This window comes from Schistocerca americana, chromosome 7, assembly GCF_021461395.2.
Source record: "Schistocerca americana isolate TAMUIC-IGC-003095 chromosome 7, iqSchAmer2.1, whole genome shotgun sequence".
In the NCBI taxonomy this organism is placed as follows: domain Eukaryota; kingdom Metazoa; phylum Arthropoda; class Insecta; order Orthoptera; family Acrididae; genus Schistocerca; species Schistocerca americana.
Window position 1 is genome coordinate 413,351,881 of NC_060125.1, and position 18,706 is coordinate 413,370,586.

Sequence of the window (18,706 nt, forward strand, 5' to 3'; positions counted from 1 at the left end):
ACAGATGCAGAATAACGAAGCTTAGAATTAAAATGCAAGTACATGTTATTATCTAGACGATTTCTCGTAAAGCAGACGATATTAATTCCTTGTTTAACTGTCTTGACTGTAACAAATTGAGTCGTGTATGCCTGTAGCCTTAAAGCAACAAAAATAACTTACTATGAAGTTCATGATCGGGACTATACTTAATTGGGCCGTGCTGTTAAACAGAAGCATTACTAAAGGAAGTGATTAGTTAATAACGATTACGAGAAAGCGCCTGGTATACTGTAGAGTCAATATGTCAAAGCTCCGTTGGTTTTAAATGGCTTTTGTGAACAAAGCCATTTGTCAAATGAACAAGGTGTGATAAAACACCAGCCAACTATTACATGGAGATATACAAATCGTTGTGGGTCGTGTGAAATATACTCTTTGCAGTTTTGCAAACCAAGTTAGGAAGAATAACTTAATCTTTTATTGTTTTATAAACTAAATACATCATAATCAACAAAGAATATGAAATACACTTTTCACATTTCCGTAATATACAATTTACAAGTATCTAACAGTTCACAGTCAGGCCAGTATACATCAGTACAAACACATTTTTTAGCCATTTCTCAGTCCATAGCACTGTACCAACAGATTTCACTTTGTAGATAAAGCTTCATACAAAAAGGTTGGGTTATCAGACACATTAGAAGGAAGCCATTTAAGAAAACATTCGGAATTTTTTTTCCACAATTTAACATCGTACTTTCTTGAAAAATTATGTTGGAAGGCACTGATAAAAAATTGTTACAACACCCGCACACATTCACATTCCTCTGTAATCGATTCGTTACCCTGTTTTAACGAGCTAGTTACAAAGTCTTGGTCCACGTAGCACCACTACTTCATTGCACACGTACGATGCACATTTAACAAAATATTCGGATCACATATATAAAAAAATGTTATAGGAGAAGGAATGAGGATGTTTTCTGCGACTAAACAGCAGTACCGTCTTCATTGTCGTAATGGTAAAGTGTCCTGGAAAGTGGATCTGCACTGATGATATTCGACTGGAAATGCTGCGCTGCAGGTAGTTTGTATTTTCTGGAACTGCGACCGCCGTTATCCCTGGAGAAAGACGGAGACAACGTGTCCAAGACACTAGGGGATTTCACAAATTCCTCGTGACCCCTGACGCTGGCCCCGTCGGGAGCGTGTCTCACGAAGTTTTCGTTTATTCTGAGTGGAGACGTCAAGCCTTCATTTATCCTCAGTGGCGACGTCTGGTTATGCCCTTCGTGGAAGGAATTTATCTGGACTAGGTCGGGGCTCAGGAGGGGAGACGACATGTTGCTCTTCGTCGAATGCCTGCGAACGAGGGTGGGCTTCCTCTCTGTGTAGAATGCGCTGGGGGGAAGTTCCTCGATGGGGGAATTGGAAGAATGGTGCGGAGGGAGAAAGAGTCGTTTTGTCGTCGGCGAGAGGGGGAGACATTTCACAATGGTCGGCATCGTCCCGCTGCGCAAGTTTCTGTTGAGGGAGAGGGCCGCGTTGCTGACCAGAGGCGAACCTGTGGAGAACGCGTCTCCGGGCTTCATGCTGAGGCAGTGAGAAGCCAGGGAGCCTTCCGTTATGCTGTTCCTGTGGACAAGATGAGGGTTTCTGGGGAGGGTGACGAAACCAGTTCGCTGTCCGCCAGCACCACTGTTTGCCTTATTCAACAGTGCTGTGGAAAGACTGGATTGCGAAAGTGAGTGGGGAAGGGTATCAAATAGGTGTTGTGCTTGGTGTGAGAGGGGACTGGTCAGCGGCGACGACGCCACGTTCTGAGGCGAGGTCAACTGCGCATTCTTAAAAGTCCTGAAAGGGATATTGGCGTTCGGTACAATTTGGCTGGTGCGCGAAGGAAAGGAGAGTAGGTCCGGAGGGTATATCTTCCTGGTGGCTGTCTGCACGACGCCCTCGTTCGCGCTGTTCTGAAGGACCGTGCTGTCGCTGTTGCAGCCCGAAGACGTCGAGCTGACCTGCGTGCACTCGCTGCCCGCGACGCTGGGCGCCTGCTTGACGGAAGAGGTATCCAGCAGGGCCGTTTTGGCATCTGAGGTGTCACTGCTCGCCGAGACGATGGCCGCCGCAGCTTCCACGTTGCGAGGCGGCTTCTGAACCGGGTTCACCTTCTTGATGAGCGTCTTCTCCTGTTCCGTGGTGGCGACCGCCTCTTTGGCGACCTGCTTGCCGTTGCCGCCGGGGTTCTCGCGGCCGTTCTTCTTGGTGGGAACGTCCCCGGTGGCGACGTCGGTGCGGCAGAACCAGCAGAAGATTGCAACGATGATGCAGAGGATGAGCACCGAGCCGACGCCGAGGAGGAGTATCCAGGCGAGCGTGGTGCTGATGCCGGCCAGGGCGCCGCCGGCGTACGCCGCCACGACGACGAGTGTCACCGCGCGCTCGTCCAGCCCTCCGGAGCTCTTCGCGACGCAGGTGTACTCGCCGCGGTCCGCGTGGTGCAGGTCGTGCACCGTGAGGTTGAGCCAACCGCCACCGGCGCGCAGGGTATAGCCGCGGCCGTCGGAGCCGCCGCCGGGTCGTCGCGTGTCGTTGGAGACGACCCGGGAGTTGTAGACCCAGTGGACGGCCGGTGGCGGCTCGCCCTCGGCGCGGCACCTCAGCGTGACGTCACCGGTGGCCGCCGCCTCGAGTCGCGCGCCTACGCTGGGGTAGACGACGCGCGGGGCGCACGCCAGCTGATCGGGCGACAGATCGCTCCAGAGGCGGCCGCGCAGAGCCTCCGGCTCGCTGCAGGCGGTGGGCGGCGTGTAGAGGTTGCGCTCGCGCGTCCACGCGTGCAGCGCCGCCAGGCCGCAGTCGCAGCGCCAGGGGTTGTTGTGCAGCACCAGGCTCTTGAGGCGGTCGAGCGGCAGCAGTGGCTCCGGCCGCAGGCTCGTCAACCGGTTCGAGTCGAGGCGAAGCGTCTGCAGGTTGGGCACAGCGGAGAAGGGGCGCTGCCCCAGGTGCGTCAGCTGGCAGTGACTCAGCTCGACCGTCTGCAGATGCGGCAGGTCGACGAAGACGTGGTCGGCGAGCCGGCGGATGGGGTTGTGGTTGGCGCTGACGACGCGGAGGCGCACGTTGTCGCGGAAGGTGCCCGGCGCGAGCTCGCGGATGCGGTTGCGCGACAGGTCCAGCTCGATGAGGATCTCGAGCCCCCGGAAGGCGTCGCGGTGCAGCTGCGCCACGCCGCAGTCGCGCACGAACAGCTTGTGCAAGTTGACGAGGTGCGCTCGCCGGAAGGCGTCGGCGGGCAGCGCGGCGATGGCGTTGCCCGACAGGTCGAGCGTCTGGATCTCGGGGCTGAGTCCCTGCGGCACGGCGGACAGGCTGCCGTTGCTGCACTCGGCCGTCTTGCGGCCCGAGAACCACTTGCACTTGCAGGGCGGCGCGCACGCCGACCAGTCGCCGTCGGCCGCCAGCGCCAGTGGCAGCAGCGCCAGCAGCAGCGCCGGACGCGCCACCGCTCGCCGCCGCATCCTCACCGCCGCATCACCTCCTCCTGCAACAACCAGACAGAGCAGGTGAAGTACAGGTCACTCAGAAGATCTGTGTGCAAAGTAAAGCACTACAAACCAGTAACTCGTAGAAGAAGGATACCAAAGCTGTAATTCTTCCTAAAAGCTCTACTATTCAAGCAACCAGTTTCGACGCTTCATCAGCTTCATCTTCAAGCTAATGAAGTTATTGAAACGGTGGATCTGGCTGCATCGATAACAAAACTTTTGGGAAGAGTTGCGGCTGTTGGTACCTTTTTCCCTACGTCTCCCTTATGAACCTCAGTCCCTCATTCACTTCTATAGGCTGGATCTACAAAAACAAATCATCTAATTTACACATGGTTTCGGGGCGATCTAACATAATTTATAACATCAAAAGCCAAGATAACTTGATGTGAAATAGTTTATTTCAAGACCAGTTCCGACAATAACCAGCTCTCTTCCTCGGATTCTTATATACCCAAGAAATATAATTAAACATCAGTCTCGTCCACATACTGAGAACATGCTCTTGTTATAGTAATACAACACCACACTAATTTGTCGAACACACAAAACTTGCTAAATAAAATATCGATAGGAATTTTTATATATTTGGCAAACTAGTCCGGAGCTGTATTATTATAACTGGAGCACGTTCTCAGAAAGCCGACGAGACGGATGGGTAATTATATCTCTGGGATATCGAAAAGTGTGCACGACAGCTAGATATCTGAGAAACTGAGCATGACAGCTAGTTACTATAGACACTGGTCATGAAATGAACTTCTTCACATCTAACGATCTTGGCCTCTAATATTGTAAAACAGAACCAAGTCAATGATGTGAAACACTGCAAACTAATTAAGGCTGCACTTAACTGCCACGTATTCATACAAAGTACATGATCGATTTCAGTACGCATCATATCTAGAAACCCAGTCTACATGGGATCAGAACTCCACAAACTTTGCCGGCCGGAGTGGCCAAGCGGTTCTAGGCACTACAGTCTGGAACTTTGCGACCGCTACGGTCGCAGCTTCGAATCCAGCCTCGGGCATGGTTGTGTTTGATGTCCTTAGGTTAGTTAGGTTTCAGTAGTTCTCAGTTCTAGGGGACTGATGACCATAGAAGTTAAGTCCCATAGTGCTCAGAGCCATGTGAACCATCCCACAAACTTTCAGAGGTTGTTCAAGGGTACATTCTGAGTGTTTTGGTATGGGAGACCCACGGTCCCCGGCCGCTCGCTGCGGAGTTATTGCATTTATTTTTCTTTCTTACACCTAATAGCTTCGTATCTGCAATGCAATGAAATATCTGCAAAACGGTATAAATGTCGAAAGTATGCGCTGTGCTTCTGGCTTGTAAGCAAACTAGTTCCATTGACTCACGGAACTTGCTGTTGACTTGAGTAATCTCTACTTTACACTTCGAACTCAAGCTTGCATTCAGTACAGCTCCATTCTGCATCGAGTTCATTTTTCCGGCATTGTTTGTTGCACAGTAGCAAAAACAAATGTTGCTTACTGCCGGAAATTTACTATTGAATGTAATTCTAGCTGGCACAGTCCACGTTTGGACTGTGAGGGGCGGTATGTGCAATCTATCGCACCTGTGACCCCTGTAATAACGCAGCCCGTGTGCTGTGCGGCACTGCAAGAATTGTGCCGTCTCAGGATGGTTCGGAGGACAATAAAGTATTATTAGAAGCTCCATATAGTTACACTAATGGAGCAGGCAATGAGACAGAGGGATGCCGCAGCGACTGTCACCGTGAGTCAAAGTAATGTTTCTATAGTCTCGAACAGGTTTTTAAGGACAGGTCGTAGAGAGGCAACGCGGAAGTGGCTGCAGAATAAAATCAGCAGGTGTTCAGGATGGATATCTACGTACAAAAGCTCGCAGAAACCTCAACACAATGCTACACGTCTACGGCGGCAGTTCCTAAGAACTATAGGAGTGCAGGCCTCAACACAAGCGATACGAAATAGGCCCCCCACGAAGAGTGATTACGCGTCGGAAGACCTCTCAAGGCTGCTCCTAGATCAGATTCCGAGGGGCTCTTGTCGTATGGATACGAAACCACTGTTTTGGGGACTAGGAAACAGTGGGACACAACTCTCTTTACTGATGGGACCTGTATCAGCCTCCTCCCGGACAATACTGATATTCATATGTGGAGGCAATGTGGAAACCATTTAGGGCCTAATTGTCCGTAGACTGCCACACTTAAGGCTGTCCAGTCATCTACTGAGGTGGAATCATGTGTGGTCGCAGGGCACCGTTTGTACGAATATATGGAAGGATGCATGAACGCATTGTGCCTCCATTTGGTGAATGTATTGGAGCAGGGTTCATGCCGATGCCCCATCGTCACTATTATCTGAGAACCTTCCTGGTTGAGCGCAGAAGCAGTCAAACAGAACGGCCTCCATATTCTCCAGATCTCAGCTGCATTGAGAACGCATGGGCCATGCTAGATTGAGTGGTTTTCAATCGTCCTATCCCGCCATAGGCCTTACAGAGCAAAAACTACTTTTCGCATACATTTTACACGACTGCATTAGTGTGTGTGTGTGTGTGTGTGTGTGTGTGTGTGTGTGTGTGTGTGTGTGAGTGTGTCAGAGATAGAGAGAGAGAGACAGACAGAGATTACAACCAATAACTGTCGTGATGGATATTATCACAAATTTGAGATTTAGTGCGATACACTAAGAAAGGTATGATACACTGTACCACGTGAAAAACTAATATCGGCTGCTGAGTTGACAAATAAAACATGCCGCACGACAGATTTGTCACCTCAAGGAGTTATGAAGATAATACTATGTTGCGATGACTCTAGACCCACGAATTGGCTCAATTCTACTTGGAAGGGAGTGCACAAGTTTCTTGACGTATGCCGCATTGAGGATGTGGAGCAGTCTGCATTATACCTTCAGATCGCGCAACTTCATTCACGCTGCGATCATGGGCAAGTGTACACACGACATCTAGTTTCTGACACTCCGTCACGTGTCATCATCGACCAGTCATTATGTTCTGATTCCATTAAGCCGACTGGCACACGCACACTATTTCTCTGTCATGACTTACATCATAGGTGAAGGGGCACATGAGGCATTGGAGTGAGAAAGAGAGAGAAAAACTACGATCTTCTTTCCTCTCTTAAATCACCAAGTCAACAGCTGCAGTGATAGCTGCACGTAGAATTTGTGTTATGGAAATGGACAACACAGAACACGAATCATTCATACTCATTATACTGCTAAGAGCTAACGCGGCCACAAAAAGTTTTTTAGAAGATTTTAATAGATTCTTTAAAAAAACATATTTTATTATGTATCTAAGCTATGGATGCTTAAACCGTGAAATTGTATGTCATTAAATTGAGTCTGAAAATAGTTTCGGTTCGAATTTTGATGTCCCACGCAGGGAAAGGAGTACCAATATTAATAACAACTAACACATGTGGGTATGAGTAGCCAAAAGGGCTTGATGCATAGTGGTTGATTACTGTGGGAAGGCATCCTAAAAATGCCTTTGAAGAGAAAGAAAACATCTACACTGAATAATTTTTATGAATTTATTAACAGACCAATTTGGAAGATTGAAAGCTCCATTATCAATGCTCTGCAAAGAAAAACATCAAGTTTAATCTATAAGAGAGACATTGGCAAAAATCCCAAGTTTCAAAGCAAATTTGATCCATCCTGCACCCATGTTTCGAACAAGTGATGTGAAAAACATCCAGCATATTACTTTTATAAAAAGGAAAAGTAACTATCAACGCCATGTACATAATACATATCTGTAATTACACGACTGTGAGGTGGGAAACCACGCTCGTTCATTGTGTGCGTACCTTTGCTTATATAATGTGTACGAGAGAATGGGGTAGCCTCTGGCGCCGCTATAAAAAGGAAAGAACGTAACAGCGCTTGTGACAGAGTGTTCGGATTCCGGTCGCGCGCAGCACACGGGAACACAGGTACTGGAGATGTTATTTGCTCCGTTTCATGTACTTGAAATATTTCGAGGTGACGCGCTCTTGATCCCGGCTGACACCGGAGCTTTTTGCATATTTAGTTTGCGCAGTTGTGGCTTGGCGGCGCCGAAGCGTGACGCCCATCTCGGCTTTTGCATAACAAAAAGCTCGCTCAAACGGCGACGTGCCGTTGCACGGGACGCGCCTTCCTTTGCCAGCAGCCGCCGCAGACAAAACACAGCCACCTGGCGGCGCGCGATCAAACGCAAGCCCCCAAGGCCCGCGGGCCATCCATCACGCCGAAGCGTCCGAACACAGCACGCGCCCTAAATCAGGATTCCTCCCCTCGTTCGCTCTGTGGCCTCACACGCGTTATATTTTCGCTCCTCGAAACAATCCGTTAGTACCCTTTTTCCTGCCCTGTCTGACGAAAAAGAACTCTCGAATGACACACACTCTCGAGCAATTTATACTCAACGATTTATTTGATTCTCTGCCGTGCTGTGGATTGTGACTGGCCGCATTGCACTATTTGTAGACGGCAATCTCTAATTCCCGCACATCAAACCCGGTACGTCCCAGCACTTTTGCAACAGCCATTAAAAGATCAAACACTATTATTATATCACCGTTGCTTTCAGCAGAACAGACATGTTTGGCCGCTGTTGTTCCATCATAAATGGGATGGTTCATTACAGTAAAATGTATGCCAAGCTAACAAACGTACGTAATGCAATGAACATCATTTGTGCTGAAAATTTACAACACAATTACACGTAGAGCAGATTTCTTGGCTACGTTAGAACAGGCGCCATTTGCCTACCGTTGTTATCTGCAATTTTTTAAAACTTTACTATTCTTATCCGCCACAATTTATGTTCAAGGGCGTTAAAGATAATGACTCCATGGAAACAAAATAAATACACAGACAATTTGGGTTTAGTCTAATTGGACAGGAAAGTTTAGAGTTGTACGAATAAATAGCATGAATGGTTCAAATAGCTCTGAGCACTATGGGACTTAACATCTGAGGTCATCAGTCCCCTAGAACTTAGAACTACTTAAACCTAACTAACCTAAGGACATCACACACATCCATGCTCGAGGCAAGATTCGAACCTGCGGACCGAAACGCCTAGAACCGCTCACCCACCGCTGCCGGCAGCATGAATGGATGAGTAAGGATTGATTAGCCTAAAAACACGATGAACACACGAAATGATGGTTAGCAGAAACAAAAAAGGAGGCCGGTCAAAAGCTTTTTACCCCCACCAACACAGATTATACAAGTTATTTTAAATTTGAAGTACATAGTGACCCAAAAGTCCGCTAACATCTGAAAATTCAATAGTTCATGGATTAATATAGGTATAGAGGTAAAAACTGACACACATGCTTGAAATGACATGGGGTTTTAATGGAACAAGAGAAGTGCACAAAATGATCATCAGATGGCGCTACACGTAATACAAAAGCAATTATTAGCCTAATAATTTATTTTTAGCGAAGCGGATGCTCTTTGTACGAAATGTTAATGTCGCCCTGCATTCATCAACAATAGCTGCAATAAAGGGACAATGTTGTGAACAGCACTGTACAGCATATCAGTAGGTATGGTGAGAAAGAGCCGTCGGGTGTTCTCTTTAGCATCCCTGGTGAGATCGGACAAGCGGGTTAGACTTGCAACTTCTGGTAACCCGTAACCAATAATCACAAGGTTCGAGGCCTGGGGACCTCGGAGGACACGCGTGACGTACTTGGCAGCTTGGCACGCGATCATCATCGAGCGGTGTGCGCAAGAGATGTTTCACAAGTATAGCAATATGGGGCGGAGCGCATCCTCCATTTATTTAAGGTCGTTCCTTCCACCCAGGCTAGGGATGATCTGACTCCCTCCCTAACTACGGCACACTTTATACACAATTCTGATGCGGCGTCACTTCGTGTTGCTATCCAGTGCAATATATTGGTAAGTTTTCGCAATCCTTTCTGATTTAAATAAAACCCCATGTCATTTCGGGCATGTGCGTCGATTTTTACCTTTTTACTTAAATTATTCCATGAATTAGTGCATTCTCAAATGTTAACGGGCTTTTGGGTCACCCTATATTCGCGTCAGACTTCTAGGGGTGATAGATCACGGCTTGAGGAACGATTTTTGTTAGACGTAAGATGTTCGTTCGTGCTTCCCATGTACGCTAGGTCTCTTTTAGTATCGGTTATCCCGCTGAGGGGCGACAGGATGTAGGGGGCGTTCTCCTTCATTATGTGCTGCGTAGAATCCAGTCGCCTGCTTCTTACGACAGGAGGTACGCTGAGCTTCCAAAATATCTCCCTCCCCTTAAGAGACAAGGTTTTCGCATTGAGAATCTATTAATTTCCTGCGATAGGTTCTATGTAAATGCAGCGCACCTGATTGGTAGTCCCTGCCAATTCGATGAAATTTCGTCGTCGAAGAGCTGATAAGTTCAACAGAAAGACGTCTAGCATCTCAGACAAACAGCAGAGTCTCTAATAAAAGTTATTTCCCATGAGGTGATCTATTAAACCCCTAGACGTTTGATGCAAAGACACTGAAACGCCTTGCGTACACAGAAAATCGACTCTTGGCAATTTTCAAACAACTGAAAGAAGGTAATAGCATTCTGTCGTGCTTTCAATCGCAGAAAGTGGTAAAACATCAAGAATCTTTCCGATGGGTGCTTTGTGGCCTTTATCAAACAGTGAATGACAGCTATTTGATACTTGAGACAAAACTTTATTAGCAACTATCGATGCTACAACATGCATCCCTTCAACTGACAGAATGGAGTCTGATAGTCAAAAACGCTGGGACGCTATAAACGTGATAGCGCGAATTTCAACAGGATTTATAAAGATAAGCGACCCAAAAACTCTTCAAAAGGTAACCCAAATTTTGTAGTTGCCGTAACCTCGAGCAGCCAACCACACAGTGCGGTACCGCGGGTTGCCGTCTTTCAAGGCACCTGCAATATAACACCGGCACAGCACATCTCTAACAGTCCCTACGGCACTTAGTGGAAAATTGATCGTCGTATGAGGCACTGCTGTCGTCGGAACTAGCTCGCCCTTGTGAGTCACTTACCTCTATCACGATTTCTTGCTATTCTATCCCATGAAGGCTTTGTAGAACGCCGCCTAAACGTTCGTCAGTCAGTCCAGATTGGGAGTTCACCGCTACAGTTCTCTGGGCTTGACGCCGGCCACGCAAGCCGTCCTACAATCAGAGTTCCTTTCGCGAAGCGCACAGTACCCGCCGTTCAGACCCTACGGCCTTGCTTGCAGCGTTCAACTCGCAGAACTGTTCTGAGTGCATCGATCATGGACTAAGTTCACGCAGCGATGTTTCCCGGCTAAGTCAGCGTCCCTCTACTGCAGTGGGCAGATGGATGAAAATAGCCTGATGTGATTTTCACTACTATGTGAGTGAAACGGAGCATTTACATTCTGAGTCCATTATCGTTTAGACTTATCGTTGTATAACGGTGTAGAAATCAATCAAAAGCTGAGTATTACTTAGCGAATAACATGTTCGGTATTACTAGGACAACGGAACCGACTGGACTTGTAGAAGTCATTCTGCCTGTATTGAAATTCAAAACCAAGGACATTCGATACTGGTTTCCAAGAAATAAGAAATGACGAGACGAGGTCCTAATCGGAGGTGGTAAAAGACACTAGAAAGAAATGTGTTGAGGCGTACAGCTAAACACCAGGTTACGTGGAGAAGGGCTTTATCCAGCACGATTGTTTTACAGCAGGAAAAAGTTATAGTACCTATTTCAAATTAATTTTCGTCATTGTTTCGTATTAATAAGCTATTGCAATGTGTACAAGATTTTTATATGTTGTTACAAAGTTTACATTGCTTATTAGGTGCTAAGCTGCAGCAATAACTTGTTTTCTGTAAGCCAGGTGTAATCTTCGAAAAGTCTTCGCATCAGAGTTAGGTGAGTGTGAATTAGATAATAGGCTCACTGCCCATGGAGGCACCACGTTAATACCAGGCAATAACGCTTATGGCGTTGATAAAAGCCTTAGTTACGCGAATAAGAATGTGTGGATGTTAAGTGCTACTTTTCGGATGGTGTTACAAATTTTTAGGTTGAGTTTGGACGATTCAGAGGGCCAGTTGAGGTGCAATATGGTGCTTGAATGTTGTTCAAACTAGGAATGCATGTGTGCAGCGCTGACAACACAGCTGTTGTCATCTCGAAGGAAAGAGTGTTCGCAGCATATAAATCGTAATGATGTAGAAGAATGGACAACACTTGGTTGCTGAGAATGTTGATATAATCATACTTGTTCATGCTTATGGTAGCTTGAAACAGTGTGCCCAAGTCATGATATGAAAAACATCCCTTAAAACATTAGAGAACATCTCTGGACTGATCTACACTCCACACCACAGGTGGCCAAGAATTTTGCTTGCGATTCATGCCTTGGCACGAGTGCCATAGCACTCAGCTCGATTCATACTTTCTCCACCGCTGCTCCGTGCTATTTGAGAACGAGAAGGGGGTAGAGCGGGAAAATGCGAACGTGGCGCATTTATATGGCAGCACAGTCGCATTGCATACGACTTGGCTTTATGTTTCACATTTTCAGTATTATTTATTTTTGGCACACTGAAAACGTAATATTATTTTTACATTGTACAAACCGACGGCATATGGAGAGACGCTGACAATTTCACTCAGATTGCCACGTAATCATGACTTCGTGTTTCATGATTGGAACAAAAGCCCTTTCACACAAATGTGTCGATCGAACAGTTGCAGCACGTTAATATGGAGCCATGGAAACTGTACCTAACGAGACTAATATAGACGTCCTGGATAGCTATAACGTTAAGGGATTTGTCATTAAAACAGGAATTAACTTGCAGGTCCGTCACTTACATTTGCAGAAGCACTGGAGCGCTTTCAACTGAAACGGCAAAAGGACTCGAAGACAGTTGTAAGATTGACAAGGTCCTCGATCAGGAAACGATCCTTGTAATGTTTTCTAGGCCACAATAAATTCTTTAAACCTCGCGTTTAATGGTAGTGAGCTTAGGGGACTGGACTGTGTTTGTAGGAATGTCCCTTCCATACCGCGATTTTCTTTTTAACTTCATTCCCATCAAATGAGAAAGAAGCTGTTTCTCACGCTGCAGTAACCTGCTGCGGACAGTGTGCATTCAAGTCCATTTAAAATGCGAGATCTACAACCCACTCCGGATGTTATAATTTTCATTCCTGCACTCAGTCTTGCTTCATAAATTCAACAACAGCGAGTTTTAAATCGAAAAATCGTTCCGGTCATCCGCCTTGAATTAACCGTTACATTAATATATAATAAAGTCTGAACATCCCGGCTCTACACGAACTGCAGATTGAGCACTTGTTTCGGCCGTCGGAGCACTCGACACCTTGCGTCACTTGAAAGGAGGCAAAACAGCTACGGCGCGGGCCACCCTACGCGTCTCCTGTCTGAAAATGTCCCGTTTCTGTGGTATCTGACTCACTGAAAACGTACGGCTGTATTTGCCACTGTGAGCAAAGGCCTTTCGTGAAGGGGCTGTCAATAGTTTGTTTATAATCAGTACAGTGTCCACAACAAACAGTGCACTCACGATACCTGCAAATAATCTCTGGACGAGGAGCGCTCTGGGACAAATGCTTGCAACTTCTAGGCTGGAACGCCTAAGTGATCGGCAACTGATGGGTTTAAATGGGACAGTCAACTGAAAACGAAGCACACATGGAAAAAAATTAATATACTGTGCATTACTTCAAAAGTGATAGTCATAACTGTTAACACAGTTATCCCAGTGTCAGACATGATGGTCAATGCCTTCAAGGTGAAATGTTTACTTTTACCTAATAAACCATGATTATACACAGGTGTGTACCTCTTTACACAGAGCAAATCGACGGCTACGAATGTCTATCGTGAGCGCTCCAAAAATACGGATATGCCACAGGGAGAGATGGCGACTGTATGGAGAAATTGTAAGTGTTTCCGAGCGAAATTTCTGCAGCGTACTCCAAACAACTTTCGTAACATGTGGGCCCTCTACATTCGAGGCCATCAATTTGCTTCAGACCAAGATGAGCACGGCTGGTGCCCACGATCCATAGGCAAAGTCAAACATTTTTCCATTAAGGCATTGACTCTCTTGTCTCACATTGGGCTAAATGTACGAGTATTAAGAGTTATGGTGATTTGTTTATTTTTTAAATAACAAACAATTTACTTTAATTTTCCATCTGTTTCGTTTTCATTTGATTGCCCCTTGTGAATTAGTTCCAATGGTTGTTTGCGGAGACGTCGTAAATACATCGAAAAACAATGTTTTGTATCTGTGTCACACTGAAATGTAGTGCAGCATTCAATAAAAGTTACTTGTACTGTCATAATAATATGTATCTTTTTAACCTCCCGCAGTAGGAAGACTATAGTAAGGCCTGATTGTATTACTGGCGTGAAAAACCCGTCCTTACATTTTCGGAAATCGTGTGTTACAAGCTAAGGGTGTCCAAATATTACCTGCTGTTCAAGCGTGACATGACAGAAAGGCATTTTGAGCACTTCAATTGTATCTGCAGATTTCGCTGTGAAGGAAGGAAAAAAGTTTGTAATGCCCAGCGTATTAAAATATCTCTGACTAGTAGGTAGATTTGACGGGTTGTGGAAGTGATTAGGAACTCCGACATTTTGTGTATGTGTATGTGTCTGTGTGTGTGTGTGTGTGTTTGTGTGTATGTGTGCCTGTCGGCAGATTTGGGAGAGGGGGAATGAAGATTCCAGCTATCAGTGTGCGCCTATGGGTGCGTGCCGCAGAATCCAACGCAGGCAGCAGATTGCTGCGTTCGCGCTTCGCCAGACTTAATTGACGTGCGGTGGCTGTGGCGCCGTGCTGTCTCCTAGCAACGCGTGCTGGGCTCACGCAGCTAAGAGGCGATGCCAGTGAGCAGCCAAGGGGCCTCGACCGCGCGGATTCGTTTACACGCAGGGGCGCTGAGCAACCCTTGTAACGGTGTCGGGCGGAGAGAGGTCACCCAGGGGGAACTTCGCAGCCGCAAAAGAGGCTGACATACGCCTCTCTTACACCATCAGTTTCACGACCCCAAGATTGCAAGAACTAGTTTTGTCTGTTGCAACTGCTCACACGAAAGAGGATTCACTATTTTAAACACGGCAGCTGACAGAGCCTGTAAGTAAACTTTCAATAAATGATGTATACAGACAATCGGATGCATAAAGGTTCTTGTAATAAGACTTGACTCGGGTTCAGTGCCTATGGGGTTATCCTCTTCAGAATGAATAAAGACACGTAACTTCCATTTCGTAAAAATTATAAGCATACATTGTGAGCTAAAACGCTCAGGTCAGATAGTAGAAGTCTTAGATTAAGTTCTCCGTGAAATTACAATAAACTGCACGTGTGGATATTCTTGCTGTTCTTCAAGGAGGACGAAATCTATTATTTCTGCTTCTTGACTTGAGCGTTTTGGCTCAGAACATATGCTTATAATTTTAACATAACATTAGTTATGCGAGTTTATTCCTCCTCAAAAAGCTACCCCTAGTGATATTCAGACCTGGTGAAGGCTTATTACAATACACTTCGTGAATCGGTTAGATGTATACCTCATTTATTGGAAGATTAAAAGCATTTATAAACATGTAAGTCCTTCAGTTTATTATTTTCTCCTAATGCGCCAGCCCATGTCAGTGCAACCTACTGGCAAACAATGGCGCAGATGACACAAAGCATAGAAAACCCTAAGAACAAGTGATTCACCTGTTTTACCTTTTAATTATGCTTATCTCGAGGCCACATAAAATAGGTTCAAATGGTTCAAATGGCTCTAAGCACTATGGGACTTAAAATCTGAGGTCATCAGTCCCTAGACTTAGAACTACTTAAACCTAACTACCCTAAGGACACCACACACATCATTGCCCGAGGCAGGATTCAAACCTGCGACCGCAGCAGCAGAAGCGCGGTTCCGGACTGAAGCCCTAGAAGCGATCGGTCACAGCGGTCGGCAGATAAAATAGAAACACAGTGATGATTTCCATACATTTTTCACCTAACTTTTATCTTTTTGCTTTTATTTCTAACACTCTGTCTATCCCTCTGCATAGTTCAGAAAAATATACAAAACTCGTCCATTCGACTTTGTTTCACTTCTTTCACTTAGTACTTCCCTCCTACCTTCCGTCAACTTCTTCGTCACCTCCTGAAAAACCCTTTTAAATATCTGAACGTGTATAGTTTTGTGTCTTCTGTTACACTTCGTTTTCTCATATCTTAGTTGATTCTTCTCACTCAGTGACTGCCTCTTGAAATGTTATAATGACGGCTGAAAGTTCTTTAAACGGGTCCACTATTGCTGATCCTTATAACACGGTCAAGCAAACTATTTCGTCTTATTTTCGTAACAAGGACCGTTTTCCTTTCACATTTTTCATTCGAGGATTCCCATTACCAGATTGGCAAAATGAAACTCACTCAGAAAATATGTACGGTAACACTCGCGAGGGACTGACCCTTGCTAAAGAACTTCACGGTTTTCATTCGCTTTAGACCCCGTATTCCGCCACTTAGCCATTAAATTTTGCATCTCAGACTTTTTATCAGTCTTCTGACTGGTTTGGTGCGGCCCACCCGAAATTCCTCTCCTGTGGCAAGCTCTTCATCTCAGAGTACACTAGAAACCTGGGTCCTCAATTATTTGCTGGATGTATTCCAATCTCTGTCTTCATCTACAACTTTTGCCCTCTGCCGCTACTATTATTTCCATGGAAGTCATTCCTGATGTCTAACAGATGCATTTGTAATATCATCCTGTCCCTTCTCCTGGTCAGTGTTTTCCTAGGTATTCCTTACCTCGACGATTCTGCACAGAATCTACTCATTCCTTACCTTATCAGTCCACCTAATTTTCAACATTCATCCGTAGTACCTCTTCTCCAAATACTTCTCTTGTGTTCCGGTTTTCCCACACTCCATGTTTCACTACCACACAATGCTGTGCTCCAAACGTACATTCTCAGAAATTTCTTCCTCAAATTAGGGATTATTCTTGATACTAGTAGACTTCTCTTGGTCAGGCACATCCGTTTATGCCATTACTAGTCTGCTTTTGATGTCCTCCTTGCTCCGTCCGTCATAGGTTATTGTGCTGCCTTAACTTCATCTGCTCCGTGTCCATCAATCCTGATGTTAAGTTTCTCGCTTTCCTCATTTCTGCTACTTCTCATTATTTCCGCTATCTCCCATTTAATCTCAATCCATATTCTGTACTCATTAAACTGTTCATTCCATTCAGCATATCATGTAATTCATCTTCACTTCCACTCAGGATAGCAATGTCATCAATAAATCGTATCATTGACATTCGTTCATCTTGAACTTCAATTGCATTTCTGAATATTTCTTTTATTTTCACCACTGCTTCTTCGACGTACAGATTGAATAGCAGGGTGCAAAGACAATATCCCTGTCTCACACCGTTTTTAATCCGAGCACTTCGTTCTTGGTCGTCCACTCTTATTAATCCTTCTTGACTCTTGTATGTGTTGTATGTTACCCGTCTCTTCCTATAGATTACCACTATCTTTTCAGAATTTCGAACATCTTGTACCATTCTACGTTGTACAACGCTTTTTCAATGTCGACGAGTCCTATGCACGTGTTTTGATTTTTCTTTAGTCTTGCTTACATTATCAACCGCAACGTCAGAATTGCCTCTATGGTACCTTTACCTTTCCTAAAGCCAAACTGATCCTCATCTAACACATCCTCAATTTTCTTTTCCATTTCAGTCAGCAACTAGCACGCATGAGCTCTCAAGATAATTGTGCATCATTCGCATACTTGTCAGCTCTTGCAGTTTTCGGAATTGTGTGAATGATGTTTTTGCGAAAATCAGCTGGTATGTCGCCAGATTCGCACATTTTACACACCAACGTGAATAGTCGTTTTGTTGCCACCTCCCCAAATGATTTTAGAAATTCTGATGGAATGTTATAAGTCCGTTCAGCCCTATTTGATCTTAAGTCCTTCAAAGCTCTCTTAAATTCTGATTCTAATACTGCATCCGATGTTTCTTCTAACTCGACACCAGTTTCTTCTACCCCCTCTTAGAGGCTTCAATTTACTGTTTACCTATCCGCTCTCTCCTCTGCATTTAACGGTGGAATTCCCGTTGCACTCTTAATTTTACCACCCTTGCTTTAAATTTCACCGAACGTTTGTTTGACTTTCCCATATGCTGAGTCAATCCTTCCGACAATTATTTCCATTTAGATTTCTCCACATTTCTCATGCAGTTTCTTTCTTCTTAGCTTCCCTGCACTTCCTGTTTATTTCCTTACTCAGCGACTTGTATTTCTGTATCCCAAGATTTCCCTTAACAGTTTTGTACTTCCATCTTCCATCGATCAACTGAAGTATTTCTTCTTTTACCCATGGTTTCTTTGCAGTTATCTTCTTTTTACGTATGTGATTGCCCTTTTCAGAGAAGTCCATTCCTCTTCAACTGTACTGCCTACTGAGCTATTTGAACAACAAGCGTGTTTCCTCATTTCTCAGTACTTCAGTATCCCACTTCTTTGCGCAGTGAATATCCCTGGCTAAACTCTTAAACTTCAATCAACTCTTCATCACAAGCACATTGTGATCTGAATCTCTATCTGCTCCTGGGTACGCCTCACAATCCTGTATCTAATTTCTGAATCTCGGTCCGACCACGATGTAATCTAACGGAAATCTTCCGGTATCACACGGCCTTTTCCAAGTAGACCCCTGCCTTTTTTTGGTTCTTGAACAGAGTACTGCTTATTACTAGCTGAAATTTATCAAAGAACTCAAATTAGTCTTTGTTCTCTCTCATTCCATGTCCTAAGCCCATATTCTCCTCTAACTTTTCCTTCTACTCCCTCCCCTAAAACTGCATTCCAGTCCACCATGACTGTCAGATTTTCATCTCCCATTACGTAATGTACTACCTGTTCAATATCCTCATACACTTTCTCTACATCTTCAGCTTGCGACGTCGGCAAGTGTACCTGAACTATCGTTGACGGTGTTGGTTCGCAGTCGATTCTTATCACTGAACTGTTCACAGTAAAACACTCTCTGCCTTACATCACTATTCATAACGTGTCCTACTCCCATTATATCATTTTCTGC

At 45.3% G+C, this 18,706-nt stretch overlaps 1 protein-coding gene across 2 annotated transcripts in view; it reads right to left on the reverse strand.

The window, feature by feature from the left end:
• Positions 1-601: 601 nt before the first annotated feature.
• LOC124622120 overlaps positions 602-18,706 on the reverse strand; it is a 460,208-nt gene continuing 442,103 nt past the window's right edge. For both annotated transcript variants that reach the window (XM_047147731.1, XM_047147730.1), the window contains one exon: positions 602-3,529. In XM_047147731.1, coding sequence (XP_047003687.1) covers positions 975-3,506 — 2,532 coding nt within the window. In that variant the 5' untranslated portion in view covers positions 3,507-3,529 and the 3' untranslated portion in view covers positions 602-974. The remainder of the gene's footprint in view (positions 3,530-18,706) is intronic.